Genomic DNA, 22,444 nt, shown 5'->3' with positions numbered 1-22,444 from the left:
CTGAATTCTAGTACAAAGGTCTACAGAGAGGTCTGAACTTAGGGTATTGCTTGCTGCTTTTTGGTATTTGCTGGCTGGTTATGGTTGCTCTCACTGCTTAGATTTATGAATGGGAGCCAGCTTCTTCCACCCTTCATATAACTTTCCCTGGATCTGTAAGCTTGAAATATATTCCTTCCTCCCAATATATTCCTCATCCAAGCAATGTGGAAGCTGACTACTACAGCCATGATGAAGCCTTATCTTGATATTATAGGCTAAAATAAACCATTTCTTCCCACTAGCTGCTTTTGTTTGGGTGGTTTTTCCCAGCAATGTGAAGGCAACTAAATATAAAGTTTTCATTAAAGGAATTCATTCAAATTTCAGTACATGTAAACTTTTTTTTTAACAGGCTCACATATCAATTATGTGAGGAAACTGAAGTTAACAGAAGCCAGAAGGTAACCATGTATTAAGTATTCTTATTAATAGAATTTAAACACTATATTCTTCAGATTAGGAAAGTGAAGTTTTATATTTAGAGATAATATGGAGTGATAATTTAATCTTTTATTATATATCCATTTTGTCATGTGATTTTATATATGTTGGGTTTTAAATATACATATAGGATTTTGTTAAATTCTCTGCAGGTCCTTAAACTTATTTAAGATGTGTATTATACAATGGATTTATAGGAAATATTCAATTTTGTTACTTTTAGAAGAAATTAATAATTATAGAAGTCTGGTCAGAGTTTTTGGATATTATGTGGGAAAGAACAGGATCCTGAGGTTAACATTACTATACCTAGATGGAAAGGAAAAGAAAATAATTTAAGAGGGAGAGAAGGAAAGTGAGAGGGAAGGAGAGATGTAGGGCTAGTAGGAAGAAAAACACATACACTATGTGCAGAGAGCTGTGTAGGGATTTTACAAAATTTGTGACATTTGGCTAAGACACTAGACCACTACTTGTCCTCAAGCAACTACACAGTTCAGGAGCCATGAAAGTGCCAGACAGAGGTCTTGTTCCTTTCTCTTCAGTTCCTAGAAGATATCTGGCCTAATGTATACCATTCTCAGAATATATCCAAAGTCAAAAAGTAGCTTCACCCATTGTTACAGCCCATTTGGACTATAATTATGACATAAAGCAGAGTTGAGTATAAGAAAGAAAGGATCTAAGATGATAAAAGAACACATCAGATTAGTATGTAATTTAAAATTTAAGAAAGGCACTGAAATAATTTTAATGTTTATAAATAGTTAACATGAGTATTAGTTCTTATATACCATTTTAGGAAATTAGTTTTTGAAATATTTGTTTATTTATTCATTTATTTATTTATTTTAGAGAGGGGTGAGAGAGAGAGAGAACAGACATGCTAGGGCCTCTAGCCAGTACAAATGGACTCTCAACACATGCACCACTTTGTGCATCTGGTTTATGTGGGTCCCGGGGAGTCAAACTTTGGTCCTTAGTCTTTGCAGGCAAGCAACTTATCCTCTAAATCCTCTCTTTAGCCCAGGAAATTAGTTTTAATAGTCATTAATTCACTGATATATTCTGGAAGTTATCGAATAAATATACAATATTTTTGGAATCTTGTCACAAAAGTAAAGAATTATATAAATATCTGCAGAAAAAAATCGATGTGTTCTAATCTAACAGGTCTTTTTTCTTTATATTTTCTAGGTGTTTTTTTTCTAGAAAAAATACTTTTTAAAAAAATCTCAAATTCTTCCCATATTTAGTAATTTTCTTATAAGTATGTAACAACATGACTTCTCAGCTTTTTAGCTAAGTCAAGTGTAATGTGCAACAGCAGGAAGGGCTAGACAAGGTCGGTCGACAGTGTGTGTGCAGGTTTGCGGGAGTAATACACTGCCATCTGTATTTACAGCAAAACACCTTTAGTCTGATATATTTTGAAAACACTGAGGCTAAAATATCTCTAAGTGGTTCATATCTATGTTACTTTAGCCCACTGTATACAAAAATTTCCTATAAAAGCTCTCCTTTGGCCTGTTAGAAAAAAAGAAATGAGCCTGGCACTGTTAAACAGGATAGGAAGACTGTTTAAGGCAGTTGTAGAAGAGAGAGACAAAAATGCTTCCTGAATGCTGCTGAGAGATGTGTGTTGTTGAGAGCTGGAGTAGAGAAACCCTTGGGCTAAAATAAAAGCAATATTTTTTTATCACTTCTTGAAAGGAAGTAGTTTAGCAGTTTGGAAAAAAACATCCACTGACATTAGACTCCCACCCTCAGAGACTGGCAGATAGGAACAGTGTTTCTCTGAATGACTTTGTTTCCAAAAGATTGCTTCTGGTTCTTCAAGAAAGAAGTCCTAGGTTGTAAAACCTGCAAAGGGCTTTGAGCAAGATTTATATCTCAGAAGTTCAAAGAAAGGAGTTAGAAGTCTTTTAAGAAAACAGGTTAAGTTCATAGTCAGGAAGAGGCTTGTTTAAAGTTTAGTAAAGCTGAGGATAATGTTAAAGCTTTTTGGTTAACTCTCATTCACATCTGTCATCATCTCTTTTCTAATCTGCTGTTGATACAATCTACTTCAATCCTTTCGTTTTGTGCATTTTTCACAGCCTCCCCCCAAATTCCATACACTGTCCACCTGTTGATCTGCCACATCCTTTTTTCCCTTAGTTTTCCGCTTCATTTAATCAAAGACTGATAAATAAAACATAAACACAGCACAATTACTTCAGATCATTCTTCAACTGTGTGCACACAGACCAATGAACAGTCATCTGAAAGAAACTGCAGTCAGCAGTGAAATGCATCAGCTTTTTCTTCCCTTGCTCCAAAAAAAGCCCACCACCATCAACAAAAAAAATTAGAATCTCTTCAGCACAAAATATCCTGTGACAAATGAATCAGACATAAATAATAAATGCAAAGTAACTATATGCTAACATATGTATGTATAACCTTTGTTAATGAAACAAAAAGCAGCAGCCATAATAATTAAGACACATTAAGTTACTGATAACTAGCTGTGCCCAGAGGGCATTATCAAAAGGGAATTGCTGCAGAGAAAAGCTATATATACATACACAATGAGAAATGAACTGCAATATTAACGCATGCATGTTTAAGAGTGGGAAACAAATCACAACCCTCCAAGATTTCTCCACATTTGTTATAAAAGCCCTCTACACTCAACTAAAGTTCAAATGATCTTAAAAGGATAATACTTGAAAGTTTAAGTCTTTCCAGCCACAGAAACTGCAATGGAAATAAATGTTCAGAGTCAATTTTAAACAAAACAAAAATCTATTCTTCTGATGACATGCATGATTCAAAGGTCTATGCAAGATATGGTGCTCTACATTCCCAAGGACTAGGAAAAAAAAAAACCCAAGTCAATTTTCAGTTTGCAGATGGATAAGGAGTTTATATTCCAGCAGGAGCTCAAATCTTCTGGATCTTCTCACCAACAACTACTGGATTTTCTTTTCTAATTTTCTTAGCAGCATTGGCTTTGCCATATCCTTTTCTTTGTCTTAACTTTCCTCCAAGCCACAAGTACCCTTGGGATAAAGAGTCACAGTTCATGTTCAATCTTCCTTTAGTTCTTATGTGAACTATGGTCACCATTCCATATTCATGGTAGTTGGTCCCCAGGATCACCTTCCATACCAAATTTCATGCATGCTCGAGTCCCTTATATAAAATGGCCTAATATTTGCATATGCCTTATACATATAGACAAATGTATTTTAAATTATAGTTTACCTATACTAGCCAATGCAGTGCAAATATTATGTAAATTATGTAGGGAGTAATAACATGAAAAATGCCTGTGTCTGATGGGCACATCTTTTGTGAATATTTTTGATCTATAGAGATGGAGTGCCCACTGAATTTCCAGTCACTGAAGGTCATACTATCAGGCAGTTGCAATCTCTGTCTTTTCTTGTCCCTACACTTGACCAATTTCTCAAATATTTTTCCAATTTGCAATCATTGACTTAAAAGCAGGGGCCACCATCCTCATGTCTTGGTTGTCTTTTGATATGACAAATCTAATTTCAAATCTTCCTTGAAATCTTAAGGCTTATTGACTTGTTTTTCAATTTTACTTCAAACAAAATCCTGACTTATTATAGTTTGGTTGTTTTTTCCTTGTTATATCATCTCTTACGATATTCCCTATTTTTGCAATATTTGTACTCCTTTGCTCCTATAGTTTCTTTATATGTACTCTTTCAGCTATTTCAACTTACTCTCTTCTTACATCTTGGCTTCTATCCATCCCCATATCCTATAATATATTGCTTTAGATTGTATTCATCCTAGCACGTAGAACTGTATGGTGTGCTTAATATCCTGTTCCTCTGTTGTTCTCAGCTCCACTTCCCTTGAAGCCCTTGAAAATTTGTATTTACCTAACACCCACTATTCTAAGAATTGTGAACAGTCTTTCTGACCACACTTGAAAAAAAAAAAAAAACCGACAGTCATTACACTTGATGGCTCAACTAATTGCTGGATTTGAACTTACATTCAGTTGACTGGATCCTAGAGGCCATGTTAACTATAATCAATTCTCTCTGTTACTCTGTAGAGTGGATACTTTCATTACTTCAGGACATTACTCTATCATTAGTATTCTTTTCCAATTAAAACAAAAATACTATTTACATGAAGCATTTGGAAATTCAGAAAAGAAAATGAAAAATACTGAAATAACTTATGAGTCCATAAATGTATCACCCATAACTGTGTCATCATATTTATTGCATATGTTTGAAAAATACATAATGTGTAATTTGTTTATAATGGGAAAATAGGTTTATACTTGAAAACACTAGAAATAAAATTTTAACTAGTATTTTTCAAGGATATTATCTGTGTACTATATTTCATTAATAATAATTCTTTTTTAAATGTAGAGTATCATTGTAGCCTGGGCTGACCCAGAATTCATTATGTAGTATCAGGCTGACCTCAAACTCACAATAATCGCCCTGTCTCTGTTTCCCAAGTGCTGGGATTAAAGGCATGAACCACCATGCTCAGTTTATTAGCCATAGTTCTTAATGTTATAATATTTTAAAATATATTTGTTGTTACCTTAGCTTTAAGATAGGCAATATTCACTTATTCAGTGTGATAATTCTTTTTCTTTCATTGTTAGAGTTATATTTTCTTTTAAAGTCTTTTTGCACGTGACTTTATCCATTCTCTCTGTATGTGTCACATAACTTGAGCTTAAACCTTCTAGTGAAAATACTTTAGGTAAATCCACCAATGACATTCTTAATGACAAATGCAGTAGACACTAGCGTTCTCATTATCATTTGACAAAAGTAATCATTCTTTCTCGAGGCTCTGTCTTCTGTTAACTTCTATAATAACACACATCCATGGTTTTCTATTTTTATTTCATAGTTATATTTTTCCAGGTTCTTTGCCTGATATTTAAATACTCTACAGGTGAGCAGGCTTAATCTTAGGCATCCTTTCTTATTTTTCTGAATTTGCTCCTTAGGTAAGCATATTCATCTCATGGTTTTTTTTTTTTTAATTTATTTATTTGAGAGTGACAGACACAGAAAGACAGATAGAGGGAGAGAGAGAATGGGAGCGCCAGGGCTTCCAGCCTCTGCAAACGAACTCCAGACGCGTGCGCCCCCTTGTGCATCTGGCTAACGTGGGACCTGGGGAACCGAGCCTCGAACCGGGGTCCTTAGGCTTCACAGGCAAGCGCTTAACCGCTAAGCCATCTCTCCAGACCATCTCTCATGGTTTTAAATACCATGTGTATGCCAGCGATTGCCAAATTACATCTCCTGCCACTCTTATGAAATCTGGACATTATATATATCCATTTAATCATCTAAAATTTCCATTTCTCATAGGCACCCCAACATTAGCATATCTAAAATTTAAGCCTGGAATATTGTCCTCAAAATCTGTTCCTCTTCCATTTCTTTTCCCTGTTCTAGTAAATGGCATTGTCAGTCACACAGTTACAGAAACCACCACTCAGGGAATCATTCTTCATTCTTCATTTTCTTTGTCTCTAGGTCCAATCTGTTGCCAATTCTTGTTAACTGTAACATGCACTGACATTCTGTCCTCTTGCCTCTGTCTACACTGCTGCAATCAATTATTTATTTGAAGTCATATTTTTCTAGTCCCTCCTCCTCTGCCTGGCATTTAAATGGCTGACATGGCTTTATCTTGGGCCCTCTTTTCTTGTCAACATCTGCTTTGATTTTCCCAGTTCTACTCTTGCCTGTTCTCTTGGATAAACCTCTATGACACCTCTAAGTTTCATGCTTCTGTACTCCCAACATACATGCCTTACATCACCTCCTGAGTTCATGTTTGAATAGAATCTCTAAATACTACATGATATTTATGTCCTTGATTAGGTTTTGTTATATGACAGAGTATAACTTTCTCTTGTGGCACACTGAACAGACATTGTCTTTACTAGTTTTGAAAAACTAACCTTCAGTCTACATGGCCAGCACATGAAGACAGTAGAAGGTGAGAGCACAACCATTGGCTAGCTGCAAAAACTGGGGCTTCAGGAGATCTGAAGCATTCTGCCAATGCTCAGTGAGCTGAATGGAAGACCTCAAGCACAGGATGGGATGATCTCCCTGATTGCTACTATTTCAGCCTGCAGTGATTCAGCCTAGAGAACACTTTGGTTCTTGTGGGAACTGTGAGAGTATATCTGTGTCAGTTTAGGATGCTGTATTTGTGGTAATTTTTTATGTAGGAGTACAAATGGATATACTGTTCTTTCTTCTCTTGTCCTATAACCATCTTAAACACAGAAGACACAGGCCAATATAGGATTTAAAGTACAGTATTACTTCTTGATGAAATATGTGTTTCATCGCATCACTAGGTCATCATCATCTTCTTTAAGCACACTATGTGCCGTCCTCTCACTTGGTCGTTCCTTTAATCAGAGAAGATTTTTGACTCTTTCCAGAACATGGCATTGGATTTTCATGCAACTCTTCTTGGTCATTTCTCAATTAAGTACTTTCCCCTACACAACCCTTCTCTCCTGTTACCCTGGGTAAGTTACTTCTTTCTTCATCCCTGAATGGTGATTTTCACAGTTTTTAAGCTTATTTACATTTTGAATTCCTACCATTCACCATTACCATTCAGTAATATCCATGAGTGCAGAAACCATGTCTTTTATTTTCTGTTGTTTCCTAAACCAAGAATAGTCACTGAAATATATACATGATCAAAAAATATTCCTTGATGGAATTATTGTTGCCAAAATTTAATTTTGTTGGAAGTGTAATTATTGACAAATCATATGTGCATTTTCAAAACCTTATTTTTGACATATGAATATTGTATATTTTAAGGTATATTTAGGACTTTATTCAGAATAGGGTATATCAATCCAAGCTCTATGGAGTACAGTACAGAAGCATCCATTGTGGTACTTTTGGGGGGTGTTATGCTGAAAATAAATCTTTACTAATTTTATATCGGTACTTCTCGCCATTTTAGAAGTAAATTTGATCTTTTTCATGTATTTACTGGTTCACTTATTTTTTTCTACAATTTTTCTAATGTTCTTCATTCTATTATTATTTTTACATTGATTTTCCATTTGAACATAAGCATAGATTGTTATGTGATATTTTGAATTTTTTGTAGTTTCTCATGACATATTTATTTTATTTATTTTTGTGCACAGAGATTTAAATTTTATGCCTTCTGTTCTTAGCTATACTGAAGTTACTCAATGCTTAAACTACCAGTGACTTCTGGGTTGTTACGTCCAGTGATTCCTGGGTTGTCATGTTCAGTGGACAGTTCCTAGGCTTTATCTTACATATCTATCTATGAGGCAGTACCGAAAACTAGGCTAAAGTAATAGAGAGGTCTGCTGTCACAATTCTAGAGGCTACCAATCCTAGACTGTGCTGGTGGCAGAGCCATGCTCCTCTGGAGCCTCAGGGGGAGGACCCTTCATCACACTCCTGGCTTCTGGTAGCTGCAGGCACCCCTAGCTTTGTGGCTGCATAGCTCTAATTTCTGCCTCTGTCTTTACATGGCGGTCTTCTGTGTCTACGTTTCTGAATTTTTCTCTTCCCATAAGAACTGCAGCTTTGATATGCAAGGGCTTGACTTTTAAATCAGGGTGCATACACAGGTACTGTACATTAGGACTTAAATATATCATATTAGCAGACATAATTCACCAATTAACAGATGTGAATCAAGTGAGGGGGAAGGAGCTTAATCATGTGAGGTCATCAGGAAAAGGGGTAAAATCCCAAGTTCCATCTTGAAGAAATAGACTGAGTAATTACTGAGGTCAGATAGAATAGTTAAGTAAGGAAGCATCTGTGAAGAAATAGGATGAGGAGGTGCTCCATGAAATGTTTCATAATCCTATTTGGGATCTTAAGTAGAATCATTTATTGATTATGTATGTGTGACAATTGGAGGCTAGGAATATGCTATTACAAGTAGACAAAGGCAGTTTAGTCAAGCTAAATAAAAATAAGATTCCTATTTATTTAAATTTGATTTTAGCTTTAATTGACTTAGTAATTGTATTTTTTGAATTAAAATTCAATTTGCATACTTATATTTCAAAATATTAATTAAATATGGGATGAGAAGATCAGAGTGTTTGACCTATCTTTCCTTGTGGTTATTTAGCATATCTTTGTGGTGGCATTAAAAATTCTCCCTACAGATTATTTTGAAATGTTCAATTAACTGTTATCAACTACAGTTATCTAACAGTGCAACAAACATCAGAACTTATTCCTCCTATCCAGCTGCTCCCCTGTAGCCATTAAACATTTTCTCCCCATCCTTGTCTTGTTTATGTCCCTTTTAGGCTTTGGCAGCCACTATAATTCTTAATTAGCTTTTGGAGGGGAAAGTATAATAAATATCTAAGGATTGAAAATTGAGGATTCAGCTTAACTGAATTTGACAATTCAGGTTATGCTTAAGGAAATTGGGTGAAATCTTATTTATATTGAGGAAGCAAAATTAATGCATGTAATATTTGCCCAATTAATGTACTATATTGCAGCTGATGTTTTTGTTACCAATTGACCTCAAATAGAATTTGAAGATATTGCATCAAAAGTCAGAAACTTGCTTACAAAACATACCTGCAGTAATAGAAATAATTGAGAAAAATATCAGACATAAAGAGGATGACAACTCAGGTTTTAAATGATAGCAGGCCTGTTTAAAACCTATGTCAGCTCTTTATAAAATTCTTACTTCATCAGGGCTTGAAGTATAGAACAAAGTGGAGTAGGACATACAACAATGAAAACAGAGGTTGTGAGATACAGAACAAATATGTTCTCTAATTACATGAAATGCATTCAAATATCCACTGCTCACTGCTGGGAGAGAGCTGTTTTGGGAACTGAGACAAAGAACATGGAAGCATGCATTTGTTTGTTTAAGATAAGTTACCTGAGTACAGAATGCTATTACACATACACTGTATACCAGGCTTTATTTTTTTTCAATTTGTCTCATAAGAACTCAATTCCTAGTTTTCAGATGGCTATCTTCGAGAAGATTCTACTTTCTAATACCATAAACTTTGGAGTTAGGTTTCAACATATGAATTTGGAAAAAGACACAAGGATTCATTAATGCTATTGGACATAAAACAAGAAGAATTACTCAATTCACTAATATTTTCCAGGGGTATAAATAAAGCTTTTGGAATATTCACAGATTAATGGAAACATGAAAGTTATTTAGAAAATATACACTTTGACTCCTGAGATTATAGTTCAGATGTTTATTCTTCCATCTGGAAAACTCTGTATGAAGCTAATTTATAAAAATGTTTTAAAAAATATAAAAGTACCTTAAATTATTTGAGAGTAAAAGCAGGAGTGATGTTTTGGCAATAGGTGTGAGTACTGGAGATTAAAAGCGAAGGAAGGAGCTTACATGGAGGACTTCAGAATTTTAGTTTGCTAAACACTAGCAACTTCTTCAAGTCATAAACATCCATTATTCAGCATTGTATCAGTTGTTATCACCAATAATTGTAAACAGGCTGCATTCTGAGTTCTGTATAATTTCTTTGACAGTAGGATAAAAAAAGAAAGAAAAAAAGATGCTCAAAAGCATCAACAACAAAGAGGTGACATTCCTGAAGTTCCTTTGGAAGAAAAATGCTTCTTTTGACTTGATTTTTTTTCTTTTTTTTATTGTAGAACTCTCACTTTTGGTTAGCACCTATGTGAATATATCATTAGCTTCCGGAACTTTGCAGGGAGAAGTAGCTATGATGTCACAGATCCTTAAGAGAAAGAAACTTCTGTAAGTGAGATTTACTTATAACAGGGACTAAACAAGAAAGATGAAGAAGATGGGATCCAACAAGAGTGTAGTAGAGAATGCAAAAACTTAAGAGTTATGTTTTTGTTTTTTTTTCTGAGCTCAATAGAAAAACTCAATGAAGGGAAAGTTTTAAAAGCCTGTGTAAAATTAGTGAGTCTGATGATTAGTTACTCAAAGAGTGACACTTTCGGAAATCACCAGTTTCAGAAATGGAAGAAAATGATGAACCTGAACAGCCCATCTCCTTAGGGAGGAAGGAAATTCGAAAGAGAAGGCGACCTAGCCAACCAATGGTAGACAAATCCCAGCAGACCGAGGCCACAGAGAAAAAGAAACACATGGCCATACCACAGTCATCTGTCCCCAAAGCAACCCTCAGTATTGGTAATATTCCTGGAAGTAAAGGCAACTACTCTGCCAAAGAATATGAGTCTCTTAGAGTGTCTTCTCAACTTCAGCAAACATGGGTGAAGAGAAAGCATGACCAGAAAATGTCTGATAAATCTCTGCAGACGGAAACTCCTGAAGAAGAGCAAAAGGAAATCATGTTTATTGGCAAAACAGTGACACCTGAAGAAAAGGCAGCGGCTGTTGGAGAAGCATCCCCTGAATTTCCAGAAAGTGTTCAGGAGGTGGAGATTCCATCAGATAGGCATGCCACACACTTAATAGACAGGTCTCAGCAGACCAGTTGTACTGGAGACTGGACTATGATGAACATCTTCAAAGAAAAAGTGGACAAGGAACAACAGACATACTTCAGTGACTCAGACATGGTCTTTGTGTCTAGACCAACTAGTTCCTTTACAAAGTCAAAGGAAGGTGTTCAGAAACAGAAATCCTCAGGAAATATTTTGGTGAGTGAATATCCTGAAATTCAGCCAACAACAAGTAGCCACAAAGAAATTAGGCAGAAAAGCATCAGCACTGTTGCACTGACTCAGGAAACCAAAGATGATAGTCCAGTACTTGTAGGAAAAGATGGTTCAAGGCAAGAGGGAGCTATGCCACTTAGAGAAGAGGGTTTCTATTCTGAAGAAGAAACAGTACCAACTGAAAAAGCCTTTGCTGATACACAGCCTCCTACAGAAGAGATCCTTGCAGAAGCCCAGCCTCTACCAGCTGAAGCAGAGCCTAGCCTTGCTGAGGTGACTGCTCTCCAAGAACAGCTTCCCACTGAAGAGACCCCTACTGCTGAGACAGCCCCTGCTGCTGAGGAGGCCTCTGTTGAAATACAGTCCATGAAAGCCCAAGAGCCTTTCTCAGTAGAGCCTCCTATTGAAATTCATCCTCCACCATTAGAAGAGCCTCTTTCAGAAGAGCCCTCTGATCAACCAGAACCCCAAGTAGCTGAAGTGGCTCCTTCAGGAGAACTTCCTGCTGAAATTGAGGTTCCATTAGCAGACAAGGTACCTGTGGAACTTCAACCTTCAGCAATGGAGGGTGTCCTTGAAGAAGCCCCTGCTGAAATACAGCCCACCACAGTTGAAGAAACCACTAATGAACTTCAGCCTCCACCACCCCAGGAGGCTCCTGAAGAAGCCCCTGCTGAAGTTCAGTTTCCAATAGCTGATGAAAATCTTGCAGAACAATCTGCTTCTGAGGAGACGCCTATAGAAGAGACCATGACTGAATTTCAATCCCCACCAGCAGGGGAGAACCCTGAAGGAGAGCCCCCTGTTGAAGGTGAACCCCCACCAGCTGAAGAGACTCCTGCAGGACAGCCCCCTGCTGAACTTGAACCCCTACCAGCTGAGGAGACCCCTGCAGGAGAGCCCCCTGCTGAAGCTGAACCCCCACCAGCTGAGGAGACCCCTGCAGGACAGCCCCCTGCTGAAGCTGAATCCCCACCCCCTGAGAAGGCCCCTGAAGTAGAGTTTCTTCCAATTGAAAAAGTCATAGAAGAGACCCCTGGAGAACTTGGACTAGCTGAGAAGGACCCTGTAGGACAGAACTCTGCAGAAGTTCAGTCTCCAACAGTTGAGGGAGGTCTTATAGAAGAAAACCCAGCTGCAGTCCAGTTTGTACCAGCCTCTGGAGAAGAGGTCTCTGATGAAGTTCAGCCACCATCAGCTGAAGTCTTGATGGAAGAGTCCCCTACAGGCAAAGAGCCTTTAAAAACTGAAGAGCTCCGTGTACAAGAGATGCCTCCTGAAGTTTTGTCCCCACTGTCTGAAAAAAGACCTGCAGATGAGGCTTTAGTGTCCAAAGAACTTTAGTCTCCCCAGGTAGCAAGTGTCTCAGAGAAAGAAACAGGGTTACCTGTTCCTATAGGTGATACAAAATTTGAAGACATTGCTACTGCCTCTGAAGATGTGTCTAATTCCAAGGATGAGCAGCTGTCCATCTTCCACATTGAAGGTGGCATAAATAGAATTAAAGGACCCCTCCTTCTGAAGTGTACTCATGTCCTAACTTAAAATAACAGGAATAAGCTAGGAGACGTTCTGGAAGTACATTCTTTAGAAAACAAAAGGTATCTGGAAGTTTTGTGAACAGGATAACTAAAAAGAATTCCACAAACTTGTAATGCAAGTTGGAAAATGAGCAATAAAAAGAGTACAGTTTAAAATTACTTCTGTTATGTGCATTCAATCATATAGCATGTAAATATCTATTTTGAAATGAAATATATGTGATTAACATCATTACTTAAAATATCCTATCTTGTTGACAATGGCCATTTATTTTAAAGTCATATATATGTATGTATTTTTGTCCTCTTCTTCTGCCTCAGCAGATGTACCTTCTAGAGGAAACATCACTTTCTTCCCTGCAGATAGCATCAACTTTAAATTCTTTGAATTTCCTTCACAGATCTAAACTTATATGGTGTTCTGTCTTTCCAGTTATAATTTGTCACATGTTTTATTCTCTTTCCATTCACCTCCTTTTGAGAGAAACATTGCTTTCCTTCAGTCTGGCTCTGCCTTATATTTTTGCATGCTTACATTTCAGTGGCTGGATGGGAAAGCTTTATAAAAAATTTATTTCAGTGAAATGAGGAAACTGTAGATGAAGTATTGTAAAGACATAAAATATCAAAATTATATTTACACTGATATTCTAAAAGCTGTTACTGTAGTAAGTAAGCATTTTCCTTGAGTGTGAGCTATATTTAAAATATCATATATGCTTCACATAGTAGATAATACTCTATCCATATTAATTTGAGGGTTCCATACTAGCAAATAGGGCAAATGTTCAAAATTTATTCATAGAATAATCTCTAGGGATCATTCAGTCTTTAGAATCCTCACATGTGGATGGTGTCTAATTGACAAATGTATTGAGCATACTCTAATGATAATATCATTAAATTTATGTCATGTGTTAAATCATGTGTATATATATATATTTTTTCTTCAGGATACAATCCTGTCTAGTTTTAATTTCAACTGAGGAACGAATATGGTTGCACATGACTAAAATCCTAGTTCTTGGGAAGCTATGGTAAGAGGAGTTCAAGGTTAGCCTAGGCTATAAAATAAGTTTTGAGGCCAGCCAACACTACATACTGAGATCTTGTCTCAAAAAAAGAAAACAAAGCAAACAAAAAAACAGAGCAAATTCATTTCAAATGAGTATGTAATGAGCCTTTTTATAGTTCATGTTATACTATTTGTAGTTTAAACTGTTGTAGTCTTTAACGACAATCAAAGCTGAGAATAACTGTAACAAACTACTTTCCATACCCTGAGATGCTAAGGCTTGTATGACTTTGCCTCCCTGTAACTACATTTTTGCCTCAGTCTTAATTACCTCAGTAGCCAATAATTTTTGAGAATTTTGTGAAAATTGTTGCAAGGACACATATTCTTACATGTGACAAATCTGTGGTTTAATGACATATAACTGTTTTTGCATTCCTAAACCCTTTCAATTTTATGTTTTCTGAGATAAATAAATCCAGTTAGATTTTGTTTGCTAAATCAGAAGCACTTTAAAAAAATTTTCTATGGGCTGAAGAGATGGATTAGTGGTTAAGGCATTTACCTGAGAAGCCCCCCACCCACCCGGTTCCAATCTCCTTTAAACCATGTGAGCCAGATACACATGGTGGCACACACATCTGGAGTTCGTTTGCAGTGGCTGGAGGCCCTGGCGTGCCTCCTCATCTGATACCTGTCACTCTATGTTGTGTCACTCTGTATAAACAAAATCCTATACCACATGTACTTCTTAATTTTTTTTTTTTGGTCTGGCTCCTTTAATTGAACTTGATTATTTTTAAATCCATTAATTGAGATGTAATGTATTTATTTATTTATTTGAGAGAAAAGCAGAATAGGCACTCCAGGGCCTCTAGCCACTGCAAACAAACTTCAGACAAGTGTGCCACCTTGCATCTGACTTATGTGGGTACTAAGGAATCAAACTTGGGTTCTATGGCTTTGGAGGCAAGCACCTTAACTGGTAAGCCATGTCTCCAGCCATGAGATTTAATACATTAATAATTTATTTGAAGTTCATATGTTAGTAAAACTAGGCTTATTTTCATTGCCAAGATATGATCTATCTCATTTTAGATACTTTAAAAACATCAGGTTTTTGAACATTTGTGTTGTCTATAATGTGGTGCATGTTTCATTCAAATAAAATGCCTCTCCCCTCTTCTAAGCTGAAAACAATGTAAACAACTTTGTCCTATTTTTATTCCCCCATCCTGAGTAATCTAATATAGAGTTTATTTCTTTTTCAATTTTATTTCATCTTATTTATTAAGTAGAAATTTTGTATGGACACATCATGTGTTAGTACCATCATTTCCCTCCTCCCTGCCTCCTCTCCACTGAGGGCCCTTCTGGGTGAGATTGCTGGCATTCACTTTGTCCTATTATCATAGCTCAGCACAACTGTGTCATTGAGTCCCACAGATGTCTTACAAGACAAAACCCTCCCTTTCAGCTAACAGTTTATAGCTTTGCTTTTGTAGGGCACTTACACTTTCAGCCCATGCCCCCGCCAGGTAGCCCAGAAGTTTAGTTTACCAACAGTGTAAATAATTCAAGCTGTTGTCAGACTGCCTGCCATACTGTGTATAAAAACTCTGACCATCAGAGCTCAAGATTTAGGCTTTGCAAGTTATATCCCTGACTCCATGTTGACATAAATAGATTTTCTATTCTCCACTTTATCACTGGTACCATCCTACATGACTCAGTTTCCTATAACAACAGCTTTTGGCTATTAGAAATAGGGCTGATATGAAAACTTATATGTGAGCCTTTATATGAACATATTTTCTTTTATTTCAAGAAAATCCAAGGAGTAGGAATGTTAGATTGAGAGTCAGGGAAATGCTTAACTTAAAAAAAAAAAAAAAAAAAAAAAAAAAACCTACCAAACTCTTTTCTGAAGTGATATACCATTTCACATTCTGACAGATGATGGCATAGAAATTCTATACCCTTGTCAACAGCCAATGTGGAAACTTAATGATACCTCTGGGCCTGAAGGCTTGCTTCCCTAATGAGTAATGACTTAAGGTATCTTTTCATATGCGGACTTTCCATCTTTGAAACTTTGGTGAAGTACAGTAAATTATTTTATTTGTATTGTGTTTAAAGTTGTTGCTGTTTGTGCTAAACTATTACTTAAATTTCCTCCTTGCCAACCTCTTGATTAGTTCTTATACCTCTTTAATAGGTTTTATCTCTATTATGACATGCTTATTCACACCTTAAGCGAATCAATATTGATAACTTAAATTCTTCCCAAATCAGTATGGATTAAAATTAATTAGTTTTGTTGATCTTGTCTACAAACCAACTTATGGTTTCATTGATTCCCCCCCCCCCATTTTATTGATTTCTACTCTTTATCATTTCTATCTTTTGGCTTAATTATATTTATGTACCATTTTTCTTGTTTCATTATACAGGACGTGAAGTCACTGTTCTAATATTATCTTTTCCTTATTTCTTTCACTTTCTCTTCATGTCAGAGTCTTACCATGTAGATCAGGCTGGCTTCAAACTCACAGTCTTCCTGCATCAGCCTCCCCAGTGCTGGGAAAAGTACCACTACTCCTGAGTGATGTTACTATTCTAATACAGGCCCTTAGTGCTATACATTTCTCTCAGAATAATTTATTTACATGTATTCCAAAAATTCCAATACCATGTGATTTCATAATCAGCCAAAAGTTCATGTTTTTAATTCTTTGACATATGATTTTCTTAACAGGGTGAATGTGATTATCAAATACATAGAGGAGTTCCCAGATTCCTTTCTGTTGGTGACTTTTCATTTATTTATTTTTGTTACTAAACTAATCTGTTTTGACCCATTTTCATTTACTGAAGTATGTTTAATTGAATTGGTGTCTTTCTGAGAATATGAAGGTGTTGGTGTTTCTCTTATCCACAGAGTATGAATGAAATTTAAAAATTCTAAGCTCTTCAACTTAAGAAGTTCCTCTTTGCTTTTTGTTGGGTTTTATTGCAGCTTTCATGTGCCATTCTTATCCCTACAAAGAAGATCAAAGGAAATTGTTCTATAGTTCTGACAGTTAATTTATGTGTCAGTTTGCTAGTCTATAGTGCCCATTTGTATAAGCAAGTATCTTAGGATTGCTGTGATGGAGTTGTGCAGATGTGCTTAATGTCTATAAGTGATGATTGCCTTTGGTAATATCAGTGATCCCTACTCAATCAGCTGAAGGGCTTAAGCAAAAGTAGAAGTCATATAATTGCAGATAAGTTTTGAAAAATCTTTATTATATATGTGTGTGAAAAAGAGACAGAGAGAAAGAAAGAGAAAGAATGAAAATGGATGCCCCATGGTCTCCTGCCACTGTAAGGAATTCCAGGTGCATGTGCCACTTTGTGCTTCTGGCTTTACTTGGGTACTGGGGAATTGAATTCAGGATGTCAGGGTTTGTAAGCAATCTCCTTTAGCCACTGAGTCATCTCTTCATCCTACAGTATGGACTGGGGACTTAGACTGAATAGAAAGGAGAAAAAGAGCTGTACATCAGCATCTCCCTCTCTCTCCCTCTCTCTCTGTGTGTGTATATGTGTTGCAGTCAGGTTCTCATTGCTGGTAGAAATCACCCAACCAAGAGTAACTTGTGGGAAAAAGAGTTTTATTTTGACTTATAAGCTCGAGGGGAAGATCCATGATGACAGGGTAAAACGATAACATGAACAGAGGATGGCCATCACCCCCCCCCCCCCCCGACCAGTATAAGGTGGACAATAGCAACTGGAGAGTGTGCCAAACACTAGCAAGGGGGAGTTGGCTGTAACACCCATAAGCTGGCCTCCAATACACTGCCTCCAGGAGGTGTTAATTCCCAAATCACCATATGCTTGGAACATAGCATTCAGAACATCAAAGTTTATGGGGGACACCTGAATCAAACCACCACATTCTGCTTCCTGACTGTGGATGCAATGTGGCCTCACACTACTGCTGCTATCATTTCCCTACTATGGTAGACTAATCTGCCAAAATAACCTTGCCTTTCCCTTGCCTTCCCCTAAGCCTTTCCCTCTGCCTCCCCTCCCCTCCCCCTCCTTCTTCCTCCCTTCTGCCCCCCCCCTCCTAGGGTTAGCCTGTGGTGAATGAGAGAGGAGTCTGATCAGAGAAGTCTAAAATGATTGCAGACCTCACTAAGATAAGATCCATGGGATAAGCAAAATAGAACAACTTGGCAGAGACAAAGTGGCATGTGAGAGGATGCCAGGTTTATTCTGTCCTAACCTATAATGCCACATTTTTTTTTTTTCTGTGTTATGATTCTCTGACACTGAAACATTTATGGGAGGTCAACCAGATGTTAGGGACTTGATTCAATTGTCACATGGTGAACAGTGGAAATAATGATATTTAGCTGAGATAAAATGAAATATATCTTGTAAATGAATTAGAACCAATTGTTGGAAGCTATAGGAAAACCATTTTGTGACAGTAAAATGAGCCATTGTATCAGTTGCCCAAAGACAAATTGTACCACTCCTGTTTTTGAGTAATAGAGTTGAGTTATGTCCCAAGAAAATTTGTTTTAAAACAAACAAATAAAATAAAAATTACCCTAGGGTAGTCTGTCATGCAGTTAGAAGTGGAGCCATTGAGCCAGTGAATTAACTGACTATTTGAACTTCGAGTGATTAAATTAGATAACAGCTAACATTCTCCCAAAGATGAGGTTTGGATCTATAGTTAAGTACTGAAGGCCAGCAGCAGTTTTCAGTGAATACTCTATTTTCTTTCCTTATAGCTTTGTGGAACAGCTGGCCTCTCAATAAGTAGTTTATTTTCTGAGGCTTCCCAAAATTTGGCCTTCCCCTTGCTTATGAAATATGCCTTACTTATGGTACTTTAATCAGATGGCTGGAAGCCTGACACAGCAAACTGTTTAGATACTCATCAGCACTGGGCAGCTTCGGAGGTGCTTGAGTCAAATATTAGCAGGAGAGCACTTGCAGGCTGAGTTCTTGCACTGATGCATAATAAGGTCACCTAGAAAACTGGCAAAGGGTTGAACATGTCATGGACTCTGGTCTGCTTCACTTTACTGCTCTTATTGACCATTATGCAAATGCTCACAAGTCTGTGCATAGACTCCAAAGTAGCAGCTGAGAAAACTCTCCAGTGTCTACAGAAGGGCTTTTAATATTGCTTTCTCTGTGTCATTCCATCCTCATGAAAGGATGCTACTTTCTTCATAAGCTATCCTTGCAGATCCTAGGTTTTAGTTTTTTTTTTTTTTTTTTTTTATTATTTTGGCCAGTGTTTTTCAAACATGACTGAAAGGATCATGAGGAGATGTTAATGATACAAGATCTCAGCCTCTCTCCTAGAATCCTAATCTGGTTCAATGACTGTGGAGTTGGCTTAATGCTTTATATTTTAAGCAAGAACTTAAGATATTTCTTTTGATTAGCAGCTACCAAAGGTAACTTCTAGTTAGGAGCAACAGGAAAGCTGGTTACAGTCAGATTCTTAGGTCATATCATACACATATTAACCTGTAAAATAGTGTATAGGAACCGATTTTTTTGTTCATTTTTTATTTATGTATTTGAGAACGACAGACACAGAGAGAAAGACAGATAGAGAGAGAGAGAGAATGGGCATGCCAGGGCTTCCAGCCACTGCAAATGAACTCCAGACATGGGTGCCCCCTTTTGCATCTGGCTAACGTGGGTCCTGGGTAACTGAGACTGGAACCGGGGTCCATAGGCTTCACAGACAAGCGCTCAACCACTAAACCATCTCTCCAGCCCTAGGAACTGACTTTTTTGACCACTATTAAACTTGAATAATCAGAGTTTTACTTCAAATAGGAGGCAGTATAAGATTGTTGGGTCTGTTGGCATGGCTTCTCTTATGTATCTGGAAAGGATAATGATGCCTTTAGATAGAACCTTGGTGAAATCATCCTGTTATGATCTCAGAGACACAAGCTAGGTGTGATGGGTAATTTCTGTTGTCAATTTGATAGGATTTAGAGTCATCATGTAAACAAATCTATGGCTATGTCTATATGAAAGTTTCCTGGATAGGATAATTGAGGTAGGAAGATCCACCCTAATTGTGGATGGAACTATTTCATGTTATGGTCCCAGACTACATAGAAAAGGAGAAAGCAAGCTAAGTGGAAGTGTTTGTTAGTCTCTGTTTCCTGATTGTAGATATAACATGACCAGCTGCTTCATGCTCTTGCCACCATGTTTTCCTTACCATGATAGACTATAGCCTTGAACTGTGAGCCCAAATAAACCCTTCCTTCCTTATAGTTACTTTTGTCAGTTATTTCATCATAGCAATGAGAAAGTAATTCATACAATCAGCTTGACTAAAAGTATAGCTCCTCTCTAGTACAGTTTTTTTTTTTCAACTAGGCACTATTGATATTTGTGGCTGAATGATTCTTAGTCTCCTATGTGTGTAAACTATTGTATTTTATAGGATTTAGCAGAATCTTCGCCTTTACTACTGGATGACAATAGAAGCAGTCCTTCTTTTATAATCAAAAATATCTCTAGATATTACCAAATATCCCCAGGGACAAAAAAATCAGTCAGTTGAATATCACTGCTTTAGGGATGAGAAAGAATACTGATTATAATTTAATCAAATTTTAAGATATTTTTTCCTAGGAATAATAAAATTCAGTAATGCATTAATCATCTGAGTGTTTTATCCTGTGGCCTCAGCAGGTAATCTGGGATGTGCTATAGATGCCCAAGCCTGATGTTTGTCAGATATAACTACAAAAAAGAAGTAGGTGAAATATACTTTCCAGAATTAAAAAAGAATACCTACCCATTTTCTCAGGACTCTGACTTGGATGTATCAATTTTGATCAAATTATAATGACCTTATAGAAAGTCAAAACACTGGTGGTAGCTGAACAGTTTGAGGTAGAAAACTAGAAACTTGAATATCTGGGTGGATCCTGTTGGAATGGCCTTCAGATAAAATTAGAAGAAAGTGTCTTCAAACAAGGAATATGCTCTTAGGGGCACACCATTTTTTTGTTCCATAACTTACAATTGCAATAAAAATGTATAAATAATAGAATGATAACTTTATGTAGCTCACACCATTTTGATACTTCTCCTTTCTTTTAATGTAAACAGAACATTAACTTATATGGTCTGTATGTGATCAATCCTAAAATGTCTAATAGGCTGTATTTTTCTGGGTTATGATTTAGAGCTTTGTCTAAGATATATGATAGTTTGTCTTTGTCACCATGTAGCTCCACCACACCATTCACTAGGCCCATCTCATTGAGGCCTGCGCACATCATGTAATTTTGTTAGCATATATAATTATACATAATTGGTTTCATTATGACATTTTATACACATACAGAATGTATTTCAATCATATATACAATCCCATGATCCTCTCTTGTCCTCCACTAACTCCTGCTGATCCTCTTTCTCTTTCCAACTTTCCCCTTCTATTTTCATGTTTTCTCTGTGAACAAATGAGTATCATTGGGTTTTATTATAGGAGCATAGGTACCTCACCAGTGTATAAGCCACTGAAGAAAGTGTCTTTCCCTTTCCCATCAACTATTAACTCAATATAAATCCTAAGGGAAAGGTGGACCCTATGAACCTCTTTCCCTCCATGACAGGATGTTGATAAGTCTAACCTTGGGCAGATCTTGTGCAGGTGATCACAGCTGCTGTGACTTCAAGGGTTTGACATCATATCATTTGATTCTCATAGTTCTAAAATGTTGTTTGGATTGGAGTTTGCTCCATGAACTCACCTTGTAATGAGGACATAGATAAGAAATTAGTGCTTATTTATAAAGAATTCTTAATGAAGTGGGAAGAAAGGAAATGCACTATTGCTATACAGTATGGTAGTGACTGAAAAAGGCAAGCATAGCCACTAGGAGCTCATAGATAAGTTTGTCTATGGAGGAATTCCATGAGGAAGTAAGTCTTAGATAAGCAGTATGCTAAGCATATGAATGGGTAGTGATGGACAAGGTATCTAACAGCTAGAGAGGCCCTGTGAGAGGAAAACACATGGAGGGAGGAACAGAGGACCCTTTTGCATATGTAAATGATTCAGCTTGGCTGGAGTGTGGTGGTGAAGGTGGTTGTGAGAGATGCTGTTGCTGGAGAAGCAGCCAGAGGGGCTGTGAAGGGCCTGTTCACTGTTATAAGGAATTTAGATTTCATCATGAAGGCATTGGATATTTGCCCAGTGATGTAACACTACCAATGATAGGAAGTGCAAGTTTCTGAGACTTTGATAGCAGTATAAGAAATGTATTTCAGTTGGGGGATTTGGGATAAAGGGCACTTGTTAGGTGGTTCCAGATAAGAGAGGATGAGTATGGAAGTGAAGCACTGACAGCCAGCATAAAGATGTGGAAAAATGATTGGCTGTTAAGGAGAGGAAATAGACAGGATTTAGTAATGGAATGGATAGGAAGTGACAGAGAAGAACCTATGAGGACCAGGAGTATGGAAGTGTCACTTATGAAAGGGGAGATCACAGTGAAATTAGCAGGTATAGGGCATGACTATAAACTGAGTTTGAGGCCTACTGAGTTTTAAATACTTGTGACTATAAACTGAGTTTGAGGCCTACTGAGTTTTAAATACTTGTGACATTCATATGA

At 37.0% G+C, this 22,444-nt stretch overlaps 1 protein-coding gene across 1 annotated transcript; it reads left to right on the top strand.

Moving 5' to 3' along the window:
* Positions 1–10,544: 10,544 nt before the first annotated feature.
* Positions 10,545–12,554, top strand: Fscb (fibrous sheath CABYR binding protein). The gene has a single exon (XM_012947863.1). The coding sequence runs from the start codon at positions 10,545–10,547 to the stop codon at positions 12,552–12,554; it is 2,010 nt and encodes a 669-aa protein (XP_012803317.1).
* The last annotated feature ends 9,890 nt before the right edge of the window (positions 12,555–22,444 follow it).

Source organism: Jaculus jaculus, chromosome 7, assembly GCF_020740685.1.
Source record: "Jaculus jaculus isolate mJacJac1 chromosome 7, mJacJac1.mat.Y.cur, whole genome shotgun sequence".
Taxonomy (NCBI): domain Eukaryota; kingdom Metazoa; phylum Chordata; class Mammalia; order Rodentia; family Dipodidae; genus Jaculus; species Jaculus jaculus.
The sequence above is the reverse complement of the archived record's forward strand: the minus strand, read 5'-3'. Positions and strand labels throughout refer to the sequence as shown.

Excerpts from the sequence above, each read along its gene's own strand:
- Fscb (XM_012947863.1), top strand. The coding sequence starts at position 10,545 with ATGGAAGAAAATGATGAACCTGAACAGCCCATCTCCTTAGGGAGGAAG.